Here is a 16,737-nt window from a genome sequence, read left to right on the forward strand (position 1 = left end):
GACATAATAGTGGGATAGTGGTTAATTAGAGGATAAATATAAATTTTTACTTATTCTTATTCCAAGGGAATAATTTTTCTCTGCCTTTTCTGTCAAATTAAATATTAGTAGAACTTGTGATTATGTTTTTTCCAGGAATAAAATATAGGTAAGACTATTTTTTTATGACCTCATAATAAATGTGAGATAATTTTTTTTATCCTGCACTACTGAAAATAACTACAGTCCGTAAAACAAAAAATACAAATATTTCAATGTTTTAAATCTCCTTCCTCTCCCCTTTATTCCCCTGCTTCCTCCCCCGTAAAAATTAAATCAACTAATAAAAGTTATAAAAAAATTCCTCCCGCCTTCCATTTTCCTCTAACCAAACACTACGTAAAAAGATTCCAAGACTATAAACATGTAAAAAAGTATATTACAAAAAAATATATTGTACATTACAAAAATGCACCAGTGAACTATGAAGTTCGATGACTAACTAGTTTCTGTACAACAAAAATGAACGTCATTATAAATGTAGCAAGTGCTGAGATCTTTGTATTACAATCCAAATGGTCCACACACTGCTCAAATGCAGGAGTGCAAAATATGTGGAGTATCAGATAGCATGAGCATCCCCCTTGTCATGAAAGGTTTTTATTTTTTGAGTTTTGCACAACAAGACTCTTAAATGAATTTATGTTAAGTAACGAATTGCAAAAGTTTTGGAACTGTTCTCAAATAAAAATGCTCCTCAAACAGCTGGTTCTGACATAAACAGATATAAACTAGTTATGTTCAGTGCGCAGAGAGGACTGTTGTTGGCATATTTGCCTTCAATCATTTCTTTACTCAACACCCATATATGTTTTGTCATGCCTGGAAATTTAGTATGGTATCAAGTCTTCTCAAAACTACATAGAATTAGAATGCGGTAACGAATGGCAGCATTAAAAGCACACACTACACTAGCAGAAGAAATCAGCAAAGCAAGCCGGGTAATGCCCAAATGTAAAAAAAGTAGCTTGGTTAGGCAATTCATGTCAATGTTCATCTACTTGTTTTTCGAAAGGTTAGTGTCCTAAAAACCAAAATACGAAACCAAAAAATGTTCATGACCCAAAAACAAAAGAAAGGGAAAACGAAACCATACTCTTCTAATATTTTATGCCAGCTCCGGACCAGATGGCAGTGCCTCATAACCATCACGGTGCTGCTTACTAGCATCTCTTTCAACTGGGATGCACTTGAGGATAGCAGCTATAGGCATGCTAAATGCTCCGATTACCACACTTAGTAACCAGAATTGCCAGTTTAGAGGCACAGTGCTGGCAAACGTTCCAAGGAATTCAACTATCACCACTTGAAATGCAGCGGTGGCGAAAATTATCGCCATAAATATCCAGCTGTCAAACATGCCTCTGAATATGTTTATCTTGTCAATATCTCTGCTGTTTATCTCATTAAACACCTGGAAGAATAGAAATGGAAAACAGCTGGCTAAATAAATGGAAAACAATGTACCGTACCATTTTTTTTAAGGTTTGAACTTTTATTTTTTAGCATCCATCCTCAGAGTTTCACATGTTTGGAGTCTATTAAGTATAAACAACAATTAGGACATGGTGCATGGAGAGTGTACCTGGCAAAATACAAAGGAGTTGAATATCAACGTGTTGAGTATTTTTGTTGAATCTGAACCACCAAGTCCGAGCAGCCTCTTCCCATCAAAATTTAGAATCCCAAGGATAATTAATTGATATATGCTTTGACCTATGATATTCCTCCACATAGGTTTGGTGATAAAGTTTGCTCCTCTTGCAACTGGGGGTCTTTTCAAAAGTCCATCGTTAGGAGGTTCAGTAGCCAGGGCTAATGCCCCAAGAGTGTCCATGATCAAGTTGACCCAAAGCAACTGAACAGCTGTGAGTGGAGCAGATCCTGAAAGAAGGAAGACTATCACCCATGTTGCTTGAAACAAATTCAACAGAAAATAAAAGGGAAAACAAATTCTATTAACCAACAAACCAGTGATGCATGCAGAAATGAAGTTGATAACCAGAGCAACAACATTAACTGTCAATTGAAACTGCACAAATTTTTGAATGTTTATATATACTGCACGTCCCCATTTGACAACATTGACAATAGTCGTGAAGTTATCATCCATTATAATGACATCAGCATTTTCTTTAGCGACCTGTAAATGAAATTAATTATGAAGGACAAAAAATGTTAATAGGTATCAATGGCAGCAAAGGAAAAATTAAAGAGTCGGTAAATAAATGATGTAACTACTAACTAGAATAGAAGATAACACCTTATATCTTAAAACATAATGCAGGAGAATTAACAAAACTAAAACAACTCGTAACTGTCAGAATTATCATAATAGTACACAAGAGATACAAACCTCAGTTCCTGCTATGCCCATTGCAAGTCCAATGTCTGCCTCACGCAGTGCAGGGGCATCATTAGTTCCATCGCCAGTAACAGCAACAACCTCACCGAACATTTTCCTCAAATTGGTAACTAACTTATGCTTGTCGAGCGGTAAGGATCGTGCCATCACCTGAAACCATATCAAGTACAAAAGAAAAGTCAAGCATCTCAAGAGAGGATACAAATCGCCTATCCTATCCCTTTTCCCTGTCCTCCAGGACTGAATGTCACAGAATTTGAGATGAAACCAGAACCTGGATTCTTGGTATGACATCCTTCATTTGCTCAGGAGACAAGTCACGGAAATCTGGACCTTCTATGGCTAGACCACCCTCGGTAAGTAAACCACATTCTTTAGCTATAGCTTTAGCTGTATTTATGTTATCACCAGTAACCATGCGGATAGTTATTCCAGCAGCCATACAAGTTTGAACAGCTTCCTTAACCCCAGGGCGTACAGGATCCTTGATTCCTACTAAGGCTATTAGAGTATAGCCACTATCAGGAATGCTGTTGGGTTCATGGGTTTCATTTATCTCTTTGAAGGCCAAACAAATAGTTCTCAAAGCTTCAGAGGCAAAGGCATTTATAACATCAGAGACATTATTTGCCCCGTCTTCAGGAAGATCAACAACTTCCCCATTGCAATCAATAGTTTTGTCACACATTTTTAATATTATTTCTGATGCACCTTTGCAGAAAGCTCGGACTCCTCCATTAGGAAGACCCACAAGCACGGACATTTTCTTTCGGACTGAATTGAATGGCTCAACTTTGAGTATCTTATACTCTCTACGCTGTGCATACGCATCAAAATCAGCACTCAAAAGGCATCCAAATTCCAATAATGCTGATTCTGTTGGGGTTCCCAATATTGTGTCCTTTCCATTTTTATCATCCTTAACTACTTCAGCAGAAGTGTTTTGAAATATAGCCTGCAAAAGGATGTTTATAACTCCTTCAGATGTACATGTTTTCAGTTCGTTTGCACTCTCAGTACCTTTTATCTGCATGGCTTTTTCGCATATCCATGCTTTAGTAACCACCATTTTGTTAGTGGTCAATGTCCCTGTCTTATCTGTGCAAATGCAACTAGCTGAACCCATAGTCTCACAAGCAGAAAGATGCCTTACAAGTGCCTTGTCATTCATTAGTTTTTTCATTGCAAAAGCAAGACTGAGTGTCACAGCCAGTGGTAATCCTTCAGGAACTGCAACAACTATTATGGTTACAGCAATAGCAAAGAAGTCCAGTAACTTCTTTGCATCATCTGAAGACCAACTAGCAAAGTCACCATGAAGCGCTTTTTCGACCACAAACCTAACTGTCAACACTACAAATGTCAGAATGGCAAATGTCAAACCAATTTTACCAATAATAGTAGCTACTCCATTTAATTTAACCTGCAATGGGGTTTCATCCTCTCCTCCCTCGTTTAGAGTCTCCATCAATTTTCCCCATTCAGTCCTCATGCCAACAGTTGTAACTAACATCTTCCCCTGACCATCCTGCACTTTGGTTCCTGAGAGAAGAAAAGGTTTTTCTTCAGTTATATTTACAGGTTCGCTCTCACCTGACAAACTTGATTCATCAATAAGCAAAGAGTATCCTGATAAAAAAATCCCATCAGCTGGAACTTGATCCCCAGTTGACAAATGAACAACATCACCAACTACTATATCATAAATTGAGATCTTCTGTCTTTTCCCATCTCTATTGACCTGAACAAATATCTTTTTCTTCTCTTTGTCCAAATCTCTGAACTGCAGGGACTGCTTGTAATCACTGACAGCTGTAACAACGACAACCAAGAATATACTGAGTATGATTCCCACACCATCATAAGTTCCCTTTGGCCACCCTTCAGTGGCAATCCCTATAACTATAGAAACTACAGCACAAACCATGAGAATGATTAGAGTTAAGTCCTGCAATGCATCCCACACAAACATCAGGAACGATCTAGAAGGTTTTTCGGTATAACGATTGAATCCATAAATCTGTTGTCTGCTATTTATACTCTCTTCGCTGACACCTCCATCAACCGAAACTAACAATTTCCTTGCAATGGATTCAACTCCACCAATATCATTTAAGGTCTTGTTATCATGACCACGAACAATAGATGCAATCTCATCTGGATGAATACCAAAACCAGAATCTCTTGCCTCACTTGATAGTTTGTACTCAACTCGATTACCAGCTGCATAAGAAAACCAGATCAGCTTAGAAAACATATGAAGAGAAAGTGATTAGTTCTAAAGAATGATAAGAACTTTGAATTTTGAAATTGGATCACCGTACCATCAATAAATTGTAATGCTGCCTTTTGAACGTAGAGAGCAATTCGAATTTTTTCCTGACATAGTAAACCAAAGAGAGAATTGTAAAACTGGTAACGACAAATTGACAACATACATAATGGAAGGTAGCGAAATCCTCATTAAAAGTAAGAAAATGATCACATATCTCATCACAAATTTAAACTTTATGAAGTTAAGGAGAATTCTTTCAAGAAAACTCAATTAAAATTTAAGGACAAATATGTTAGCATTTCCATCTTAATCATGATTATTTTTGAAGCAGGTTTAGATGATAACCAGTACAAGAAATATTGAAAGTAACATTTTTCACTCGAAACTCACAAAGAATGGTTAATCATAATGCGGAGCGGTCACTTTTATCAATATTGACTATGTTTGACAAAACATTTTCGACTGAAAAGTTTGTTTGACTGTTTGGTAAAAAAAAAAATTAATAGCTTCTAATGTTTTTTGAAATGCTAAAGTAACTTTTTTAAAACGTTAACTTCTAATTTTTTATATTTTCTTTCTTTTTATCATTAATATATTTATCAATTTTCTGTTTGTCTTTTTTAAAATAAATCATGATTTTATTGTCCTTGTTATGATTTTATATTTCAATTACTTTAATAATTAGTTTTATTCAACATTTATAATTTAATAAGCTAATTTTTCAGCTTTCAACTACCAACTTCTAACTAGTTTTTCAGTTAGTTTTGTCGAATATAACCATTGTCAAAAGGGTTGGAGGGAAAACCCCTTTATTAATGTTTCAACATATAAATGAATAATGAAATGAAACACGTCTACATTATTGCCAAGGGACATGCTAGTTGGGCCATACAAACCTCAAGTTCAACTTTGTGAGGTAAATTGGAGAAGGAGTTACATTTGAGTCTAATCTCTTTCTCTTAAACACACCCTGATCAACTGCCATTCACCACGATTAACAGACCTCTGAAGAGCTCCAATGAGTCTTCTCTAACAAGTCTCTGCTTGCAGCACTTGGAAGAATTAGACCAAACAGGTTTGTTAAGTAAGTTCCAAAAAAGTTCTTTAACCCTTTCAAAATTGGCTTTGAAGTCCCTGGGGGATTCAGATTGGGATTTAAAAGTTATTGAAGCCACTGCACAGGATGGCTCTTGGAATTACGACTTTCTTGAGGAAATGCTCCCAAGCCACGTAGTTTGTATTATTTGTGGAATGTTGCTACCATCTATAGAGAATGGAAATGATTCCTTGATCTAGAAGTTTTCTACTAATGGGAATTTCAATCTTGCTTCTATTTATCGTAACTACAACCTATTCAAGAGTATTTGGGACAGGCCAGGTCCGAAAAGAGTGAAATTGTTTCTTTGGAAGTCAGCCCATGATGCTCTCCCAACCAACTATCTTAGGCATCACTGAAATATCACCACAAATGCTCCCTCTGCCAACAGCGTGAAGAGATTACTGTCCATGCTCCAAGAGATTGTTCTACAGCAGAACAGGTTTAGCTCCTAACCTCTCTTCACCGGTTCAAGGAACAAAATTTTCGGAACCAAAACCTTCATTCTTGGTTTCTCAATCCATGCCATTTGAAAAAGAAGTTAGAAGTTGTTTTTGCCCCTCTCTTTTCCACTGATTTCTCCATTCATAAGGCTGTTTGCCATTCAGATCAGCTGGCTCTAATTAAAGACCCACAATGAAAGGAGAGCAAATTCATCCACAATGCTTCATCATCCGGAGCAGCTTTTTTTTTTCTTGAACCCTCCTGATGAGGGATTCATAAAAATTAACAGAGATGGAGCTTATGCTTATGCCTCTCAAATAGCAGCAGCCGGCAGTATCCTCAGAGATCATAGTGGTTATTTCTTATCAGCTGTGGCTTGCAATTTGGGTAGTTATTCCATAGTCGAGGCCGAACTCTGGGCTATTTTTCATGGTCTAAAATTAGCCATCAACAGGTGCTTCTCCAGAATGTGTTGAAAGGGTTTCCCTCTTATCTGTTAACATGATAAATATTGGGGTTCATATCCACCATACCTGTTCTACTCTGGTTAGATATATCAATTCAATGCTCGAGCCTACTATTACCTATTTCTGCCGACATATTGTTCAGGAGATAAATGCACCAGCAGATGCTCTTGCCAACTACGGAATGTCTTTAGATAATGGCAATCTTAGGATTTTCCAAGTTCAAGGTATTTTGATACTCTGTAATCGATCGCAATTGCAGCCGCATCAACCGTATCTTTCCGCAAGATTTTTTTGGCTCCCCACAAGGCGACGGCAATTTAAATCCATGGGATTTTCGATTGTGTCATAGACTTCTTTTTAACTCATTTCAATAAATTTCACCATTAATCTTATGATGAATTTATTAAATAAATTCTTAACTAAATTCTTTCTTAACTGTTAATCAATTATCAGGACTAGGATTCAGGCAAAACCCTCGTTTTCCAGTAGTCTGAACCCTTTTACAGTAAATTTTTACTTTTCTCGACCGACATCCGCCATTGTTGACATCAAGCAGCAGAAATTTCGGCAACAATTTACATTGCCTTTTCCGAATGTTGCTGTGGCTTTATTAACACTCAACTTACTAGACGCGTCTATACCGCGTTTTAAGCATTCTCAATTTCAGCAGCAAAAGACCAGTCAAGAGTGGTTACGTTATAGGTCAGATCAAGGCATGTTATGCGGTCATTTTTGCCTCTTTACTTTAATTTTTTTAATTAAAATAAAAAATTTCATGATAGTCTCCTCTTCTTCTTTTTTTCTGTTTTTCACTATAGTCTCCTAATTAACGGTAATTTAAAATTATTTTAAAAAATCAACATATAAGGTACGATTATATAATTTTTCAATTTTACTATAAACCATTAATTTTTAACTTGTAACATTATAGCATAAAAAATAACTATTAACATTAAACGTTTTTAAGGCATTTTTTACAATAACTTTTAACATAAAAATTTATATTAGAGTTTTTAAATGATTATTAAGCTATAAAAATGTTTTTTATCAATAAATATTAATTATTAATGTTAATTTCTATTATTGAAAAGACTCAAATCCACGACTTATTCCTTTTTTCTTTTTATTTTTATTATTAAGTTAATTTTATATCTTTAAATTATATTAATTGCTCATAACTTGCAGACTGATACAGGAGACGAGTTTCATTTTCAAAGGTTACTAAAGAGTAAGACTAATGATAATAAGACACTCCTATTTTTAAGATGTATCGGTAGAAGAAAAAAAACAGACATATAAATAATAAAAAAAAGAGAGAAATATGACAAATGATGTGATAATAAATGGAGAGAAATAGGAAAGAAAAATAAAATTTAAATAGAAATGTGAATGTATTTTAAATATTTTTTATATAGTAAATAGTACCAACTTCCTTCTTATTTTAATTTCTTCATTGTGTGATGGCTGTTGAGTTGATATCTATTATTAATGTCTTTGTCAGACTGACTATCAGATTTTGCCAAAGGAAATTTCCAGGAAATTTCGACTTTCTTGGTGGCTGTGTCACTAGGATAAATAAGTTTAAATGCTAAAATAAACTGCTTGTGTAGTGGAGTACATAGAAAGTACTTCCGAGATCTCTCACACACAAAAAAAGTACTTCCAAGATACTATTTCCTCCATTTGAGAATGCATAATTTAAGATTTTTATATAAATATTAAAAAATTTAATTAATTTATTGAATTTCAAAGAAAATATTAAACAACTTATTAATCTAGTATATCTTTTATTTTTTTAATTAATTATTCATTTATTTTTATTATACACTACTCCCATTAAATATTTATAAAAAAATATCATTAAAAAATATTTAATATAACATTAATTTTATAAAATAATATATATTTTAAAATATATTTTTTTCTCTGAAACATCATCTAAAACTGAGGGACTACCTTGAAAGTTCACAATTTTATACCTCAATTACTTTAGCTGTGGCCTACAAGATAACTTCGGTGCAAATTATATTAAACATCTAATTTTTTACTCTCATTATTGAATCATATGTCCTACTTTTATCTTACATACTGTATTAAACATCTATTTTTTAATTTCTTATTTCTTTCAAATACATTTCTTACTTTTAATTTCAAATTTAATTTGAATAAACGGTAGCTTAAAAATATTATTTACCCTATACTAGATTTTTTTGCAAATTGTTCATCTCTTTCAATTTATTATTTTTTTCTTTATTTTAAATTGAATTTTAATATTTTTTAAAATATCAATAATTAAAAATAATATTATATCATAGCATAAATTATTTATCATATCTAATTTATACATTTGAAAATATTTGCTTATAACAATATCAATTATAATATTGTTTAAATACTTAAAAAGTATTTGTAATAAATTTTAATTTTAACTGTATAGATATAAAAATTTATCTTACACATTGCATAGGCTAATATATAGTAGTTAGATAATAAAAAAAAACTATAAAAAGAAACAACTGATGTATAAAAAAAATGTCCAGGCTTGCATTTTTTTCTAGAAAAAGCTTGGATGTTTGTTAAAAGTCAAAACTACAGGGAATACACAAATGATAACTTAATTAGATTAATATAAATTGGAGACAATAAAGTAAAAATACAATCATATATAAAATAATCAAAATTAAAAAAAAACGTTAGAAATTATATGTAATTTTTTTTAATTTTAATCATTCATTATTCATATATGATTATGTAAATTAGATTTATACTTCTCTATCCTCATAAAATAATATTTCTAGATAAGTTGGTTAAAAAATAAAATTTCTAGATACGTTTCCAATGTAATTAATGATAACTTGTGTATATTGCCTTTTTGTAAGTTTGCTTTGACCTTGTTCAGAAATATATTTCAATGTTTATTTCATAACAAGGCCAGAGACATGTGTTATTAATAGTCCTATGGGACCGCAATAAGTTAGAGGAATAGAAGCTAACCAGCTAGGTTAGAAAAATGATAAATCAAATTGTAATTTTCAGACTGATTACCTTTCCTAATCTCACTCCTAATTTTTTAAAATAAATAGAACCAAGCTAAAAGTATCAAATCCCGCATGATATATTGGCACGTCCCAACGTGAAAACATTATTTGCCGTCCATCCAATGTAAAGTATCAGGACCAACTTATTTTTGTCATTGTTGTTTGGCTCATAAGTCATATCACGACAACAGCCATCATGAAAAAAGATAACACAACGCAGTATGACCCCATCCCGTTTCTCTCATTCAGTGCTTGTTTGATTTGTTGTTAAGAAAGTCACAAATTATACTAATTGGGATATAAAGGTGTTTCATAACTTTGCACCAACAGTATTTTGAAGATTTAAATTGAGAATTTAACACAATATTAACTATCAGTATTAGTTAGTCTACTTCAAGGGGCTAATCATATGTATTTGGCAATGGCAGCTATTGTGCAAATCAAGAACTACCGCTCAATCTTTTGAGTGACATCTACTGATGCTGACAAACACATGTCGTAGACCCAAGCTAATAGTACTACTGTGAGTCAATGGTGTTTGCCTATTACAGTCGATTCCAACGTAACGTGTTTGGGTGAAGAAGATTAACGGAACAAAGAAAGTAAGGAAACACAGTATTTTCTTTGTCATTTGTGTGGTAAAGAAGAAATAGAGTGAAGAAGAAAACGAGAAATAAAAAAAAAATTGCGAATATGTTTGGTTACTTTGATAGAAGTGAAATGAGAGAAGAGAGAAATTTATCCCATGTTTAATAGAGAGGAAAGAAAATAAGGGAGACAAAAAATTTAGTTTTTTTAAATGGGTGTTAAAGTAAAAATAATTTTTCTTTTAACTTTTGTTTCTTAAGATCAAATTTTCTTTTATTTTCTCTTTAATCAAACAAAAAATAATATTATTTTATTTGTTTTTTCATTCAATTTTTTTCTTCCATTTTCACTCATTTCAAACGTACCTTTAAAGAAACCAAATTCATTAATTATTCTCAATCTATTTCACATTTCTTTTATTTATCTATCTACTTCTTAATATTTTGTTTATCATAAATTAAACGCATTTATTTTATTTTTCAGCTATTTTTTATTACATACTAAAGGTATCCTTAGTTAAGAAGAGAAGACAGAAAAACTATTTTTTATCAACAAAAATTTAAAATTTTCTCTTTTATTAGGATTTCAATTTTTTCTTTCATCTTTACCATACCTAGGAGAAATAAGAGAAGAGGCCAACATGTTTTTAAATAAGAAAACTAAAACTCTTTTAATTAACTAAGATAAATCTTTTTTCTTTTTTTCTTATTTTTTTATTTCTAAGAACTTATTAATATTGTGATTATCCAAATTCTCCTTTTAAGTTTTTAAAAGAAAACCCCGGGAAACAAATCCTCTACCTCCACCTGGTAGTAAATTTCCACATAAAAATGATACATGATGATATCATAAATAAATTTTCATATTTACTTTTCTTTTTCTTTAAAATATTTATATTGTTATTGCCTATTTGGTAGACTTGACCTTGAGAAACACTAAACACGCAGACGCAGTACAGACACTGACGTCACGAAAGAACGTTCACACGTCATAAGATGTGGAAAAGTAAAAACTATTAAGAATATCACTCACAAAATTTTATAATTTTTAATAACACATAACTAATAATAAAAATGTATTTAAAATTGTCTTGAAAATATGTTAGTAAATAGTAATAACATTTTCTGACTCTTGAGTCGCAAAATAATCCTACCGAACTCCCAGTGAGCATAAAACAAAAAGGAGAAAATTATATATTTATTTTTCATTTTTATTCTATTTTTTTCTATAATATCTATTATTTTTCTCTTTTTTCTTTTCATCTTATCTTTCTCATATTTTCTCTCCAATCCACTCCAAAATACGGCAAATAGATATTGACTCATCTTGCAAAGTTGCAACACCCAACACCCAAAGCATTTAACTCCCGTTTACTAAAACAGGAATACCATTTTAATATTTTGTATTATTGCAAAAAGAGTCCTTTTTTTGCTAATAAATAAAAGTTTTGAGTGTTCTTAGGTTCAACTTTTTCACATTGTGGCACACGTTCCAAACCATTTAGTTAAAAGGCAAAAACTTTTGCCTGTGCTCAATGCGTCAATCTCCATTTGCAACTCAGTTCACATTTCACACGAAATCGAATCCTCACACAATTTCATTTAATTAAAAACAACTTTCAAGACAAACCAAAAAGTGAGAAAAAAAATATATTTAAAAAAACCACGCCACCTCAATTCTTATCTCTATTTTATCTCATACGATTCCACATGTAGACCTCATTTTAATATTCTTTCCTCCATCACTTTTTACATTTCTCTCAATAACCAGAACTACGATACTTTCTCATGGAAGCAAGAAATAAACAAATAACAACAAATGAACAATACTAGTAATTTAAAGTTTTCTTAAACTCTCGTGACTAATTTTATTTTATTTTTCACTCGTTTTAGTTTTGAGCTCAATTTGCGTAGACTTTTTTATAACATCCATAAGCATTCAAAGAAAAACAGATCAATATGATAAAATAAATTAAGCCTCGAAATCAATTAGTACTCAAGTCTTATAAAAGTTTATTTTAATTAATTTTTCCAAAATCTAAGGCATATATATTGATTTAAGCTTTAACCTTACACAGAAACTTAGCATATTCTACTTTCTTTGTTGTTTATAAGTATTTGTTTTTTATATTTCACATCAATATTCAATAGGATCATTAATGATAGCACCTTCTTCTGCTTTACTTGGCTTTTTTTTTTTTTTTTGGAATTTTCTATGCTATGGCGGTTACGGATATTACGATGCACTTTCAGACCAACAGATAGTAACGAATAATAATGAAATAAAAAAAAAGAGGAGGAAAGTGAAAGAAAAAAACCTTGATCCCCTGCTTAATCTGCTCGGCTTGGACGCGCTTGTCGAGATCGGCGACCATGCGGAAGCGGCGGCGGTGGTTTTTGACGAGAGTGACGGCGGATCTCCATCGGCGGAGGGCTTCGACGGAGGGATTTTTGTGCTGGAGCTCGAAATCCTTGAGGAGAGTTTTCTCCATATTCAATGGAATTGGAATCGGAATCAGAAGGAGGAGAAAAAGAGGTGTTGATTTTTCAAAGAGGCCAGCGAGTGAAGTCTCGCGCGTTTTGGGGAGCAGTGGTGGAATACGTACAAATAAATGGAGAAGGAAAACGATGAAAGGAAAAACAAAGAGCGTACGGAAATATTGCTCTGCACCACTTTGAGTTGCCAAATATCAATATATAGAGATTAGAGAGGAGGGGAATACGTACTTACGCAAATATTAGTGTCTTTCAGCATTAATTAAAAAATTAAAAGAATTTTTTATTAAAATGTATAAAATTATATAATTTATAAAAAAAATTATGATTTTTATAATAAATATTGTTTAATTTTCTAACTAATATCTTGATGATATGGTTACCAAAACCCATATACTTAAAAGCCGAAGGGATATCATACCAGTTGCTTTGCTTGCCTGCTATTGCGGCTAACATTTATTTTTGTTTCGAAAAAAAATATTCTATTTCATCTCAAATATAAAAAAACATGATATATTAATTAAAAAATTATTTAATTTTATTTAATTGTATTAATTTTAATTAAAAAAGAATATATTTTTTCAATTTATCCTTATTAAAACTTGGTATAAGAATAAGAAATAGTCAATAAAATTAATATTTTAATTAAATGAATAATATTTTTAAAATAATAATATGAAATAAGATAAAGTTAGTAAAAAAAATTCATTATACTTAAAAAAAAATATCTTATATTTGGGACATATGGAGTAATGTTTAGGGGATACCATACCGGCTGCTATGCTTGACTGCTACTGCGGCTCACATTTATTTTGTTTTAAAGTAAATGATGTTAGGAATGTTATGTTAAAATATATTATTTAATTTTTTTTAAAATTTCTTTGAATCTTTAGGTTTTTTTAGTATTTTTAACTTTTTTTTAAAAAAATGTTTTTCTTCGTTATTTTTAAGTTAATATCATTAATTTTTATATTTTAAAAAAATGTTTTTCTTCGTTATTTTTAAGTTAATATCAGTAATTTTTATATTTTAAAACAATTAATTTTAACAAAATAACAGCTAAAATCTATAATAATATTTAAATTAATTATATTATCACAAATATAAATAATATAAACATTGTGAGGTTAAAAATTGTTAGAATTTTTTTATAAATTTTTTCTAAAATAAGTCAACTTATAATTTTGTTCTCTCTTTAATTTTTGACTCACAATTTTAGTTTTCTTTTTTGTTTTCTCAATGTTAGTCTTCTTAATTTTTTTTTAAATGTAATTTTAATTCAATCATCAATATTGCATATACTTATTTATTTTATATTTTTATATTTCAATTAATTAAATTATTCTTTTATTACAAACTAATTATAACTTTTAAAATAATAATTAACTTATCTTTCAAATAACACTCAAATACTTAATCGAGAAAAAGAAAAAATAAAAATTATCTCTACAAAAAAAATATTACTAAAAAGGAAAACAAAATATTTTATTTGAGATTAGACAATAAATAACACTTAAATGACATTATTTATATAATTAAAATAATTTATTATAAATTATATAATTAAATAATTGTGTAAAAAAAATCGATCATCCATTAATTCATGTTTGGATTCGTCCCTGCTTTAGTCAATGCTTTGTTTTTTTTTATGTAACATTTTGTTATTACAATCATATTTTTCATTAGAGTAAGTTCTCATTTTAATCTTTCAATTTAACTTTTGAGTCTTTGTTTTTTCTACTGAAAAAATTCCTAAAGAGAAAGTTTTTCCTATCAAACGGATCCTATTCCTAAGGGCAGATACAAAGTAGGTAAAATTGTATTTTTGTCCCTTAATTTATTTTCAATTTTGGATTTGGTCCTCCAGTAATTTAATTCATGAATTGGGTTCTCCTATTTTATAAAATCGTGCAATATTGGTCTCCCAGGTCACAATTGGACGTTGACAGTAAACAAGTGATGTTGACCGTCACGTGTCACGTTTTGATTGAATGTCAACTCCATAAAAGATTAAATGTATTGTTATTTTCATTGACCAATCAGAACATGACACGTGACAGTCATAATCCAATAAGAACGTGACACGTGATAGTCAACATTATTTGCTAACGGTCAACGTTCAATTGAGACTTAGGAGATCAATATTGCACGATTTTATAAAATAGGAGAACCCAATTTGTGAATTAAATTACTGAGAGACCAAATCCAAAACTAAAGATATATTAAGAGATAAAAATGCAAATTTTACCTAGAAGTATAAATTCAGAAAGCACAACCCAAATAGCTATTTTATTATTTGATGGAAAAGTCAGCACATATAGAACATGATTGAAGTAATCAAATCTACTTAACTTTAAGGCGGCATGAAACTTGATTGAAGTAATCAAATCTACTTTTTATGCAAAACGATTATTATATTACATTTTTTACTATTTAACTTTTAGACCCACTTTTATAATGTATTTGGTTTTATATATGGAACCCCTAAACTATAGTTTGGGTAGAAATATAACAATCATATTTTTCACATTCTTTCACAACACCTCTCATAACAGGAAAATAAACATGGTAATGGGACAGATTGCTTCCTCAATCCTTTAATCCCAATTTCTCCCATTCCTATACCCATCGGGTATTGGGTATCTATGACTCTGTCTAATACATGATTCAAATTAGAAAAATATTTTTTTAAAAAAATATTAAAAATTTGATTTTAGAATAAATAAATTGATTGTTAAACATTTATTTTTAACTACTTATATATTAATAAATTTATTATAGTGCGTGTGTCTACAAAAATAGTTAAGAAAATAATATCAAATTATGTAAAAATTCTAAAATAAAATTAACTAATAATAAAAAATTCTATGTTTTTTTATTAAATTATGCAAAAATTCTAAAGATTTTAAGTGGCAGGGTGAGTATGGGTTTGGGGTCGGGACGGATCTAGTAATCTTATACCCGTACCCGTACCTAACATTTGGTTATCAGGGAAAATCACGAACCCACACCGATCAACTCAGGTATTACCCATCAAAGTCAGGATGAATTTGGACGGGTATAGGTTTTCTTGTCATGTGTACTGGGGAAATATTCAGACAGAGAAGAAATGTGTAATAAAATAAAGGATACAATATAGAGATAAAAATAATGAGTTAGAAAGAATGTTATAAAAATAATGAATAAAACTAAAATTACTTTAAAAATTATAAGATTTAGAACTTTCTAAAACATTTTTTTTAATGAATATGAGCAGACATGTTTTTTTTAATATATCAATTGAAGAGCAGCCACAGCCCACATGTCAAAAGTTAAGGAAGGAAGCCAATTCATTTTTTCATTTTTATGTGATGAAAAACAGCCATATGCTAAAGTAGTCTGAATCAGTGTTTTGAAATTCAGATTCGACTCGCCATTCGACTAAAAAAATGGTGAATTGGTTTAGAGTCCGATTTAAATAAACTATAATTAGTAATGAGAACAAAACAAACAAAATAGTCAAAATCTGCAAAAACAAATTGGTTCACAACGAATTTGATTTTAAAATATTGGTTTCTACTCCCCTATTGCTAACAAAACCTCTTAACCATCTTAGGCATTTATCATGTTACTTGATGATGGCCTGCTTCTTTTTTTTTTAGTACACTTCATTCTAACGTGCTTTTAAGAATTTAAAAAGTTACTTTAGTTTAATTTGTCTATAGTTGACTGAGAATCTAAGAAATGTCTAACAACTATAGTCTTTTTCTTCTGTAGAAAGACTTTGGGGGTTAATCTCTTTTTCAATTTCTGGTCCTTGGATTATTGTATTTTGTCTTTTAACTTACCGTGTTATAAGGCTTGACCCTCTTTTCTGTGATAAGGTGCTGTACCTTACCATTGATGACTAGTTCATCATCAATCAATGGGTCAATTGTGTTAATAAAACCA

At 30.8% G+C, this 16,737-nt stretch overlaps 1 protein-coding gene and 1 non-coding gene across 3 annotated transcripts; both read right to left on the minus strand.

Annotated features, from left to right (window-relative positions):
* Positions 1-400: 400 nt before the first annotated feature.
* On the minus strand, positions 401-12,985 carry LOC100798481 (putative calcium-transporting ATPase 11, plasma membrane-type). 2 transcript variants are annotated; one of them, XM_003521116.5, is made up of 8 exons: positions 12,630-12,985; positions 4,729-4,783; positions 2,679-4,627; positions 2,396-2,554; positions 2,011-2,182; positions 1,625-1,923; positions 1,136-1,453; positions 401-861 (listed from the first exon to the last, which is right to left on the minus strand). In XM_003521116.5, exons 1-7 carry the CDS (start codon positions 12,801-12,803, stop codon positions 1,148-1,150), a joined length of 3,114 nt encoding a protein of 1,037 aa, XP_003521164.1. In that variant the 5' UTR covers positions 12,804-12,985; the 3' UTR covers positions 401-861; positions 1,136-1,147. The 2 variants fall into 2 exon arrangements, with proteins under 2 accessions (XP_003521164.1, XP_014629236.1); XM_014773750.3 differs by lacking the exon at positions 401-861 and having other exon boundaries at positions 995-1,453.
* Positions 12,986-14,764: 1,779 nt separating this feature from the next.
* On the minus strand, positions 14,765-14,908 carry MIR1520I (microRNA MIR1520i). The gene has a single exon (NR_048681.1). It is a non-coding gene; the product is annotated as a microRNA MIR1520i (primary transcript).
* Between the last annotated feature and the right edge of the window lie 1,829 nt (positions 14,909-16,737).

This window comes from Glycine max, chromosome 3 (assembly GCF_000004515.6).
Source record: "Glycine max cultivar Williams 82 chromosome 3, Glycine_max_v4.0, whole genome shotgun sequence".
Taxonomy (NCBI): Eukaryota; Viridiplantae; Streptophyta; class Magnoliopsida; order Fabales; family Fabaceae; genus Glycine; species Glycine max.

What these genes read in the sequence shown, in the direction of transcription:
- LOC100798481 (XM_003521116.5), bottom strand. Translation starts at nt 12,803, where the DNA reads ATGGAGAAAACTCTCCTCAAGGATTTCGAGCTCCAGCACAAAAATCCC. An exon ending in AGATTAAGCAGGGGATCAAG is followed by an intron (nt 4,784 to 12,629) that starts GTTTTTTTCTTT and finishes TTACTATGTCAG; the next exon opens with GAAAAAATTCGAATTGCTCT. An exon ending in TGGGCATAGCAGGAACTGAG is followed by an intron (nt 2,183 to 2,395) that starts GTTTGTATCTCT and finishes TTTCATTTACAG; the next exon opens with GTCGCTAAAGAAAATGCTGA.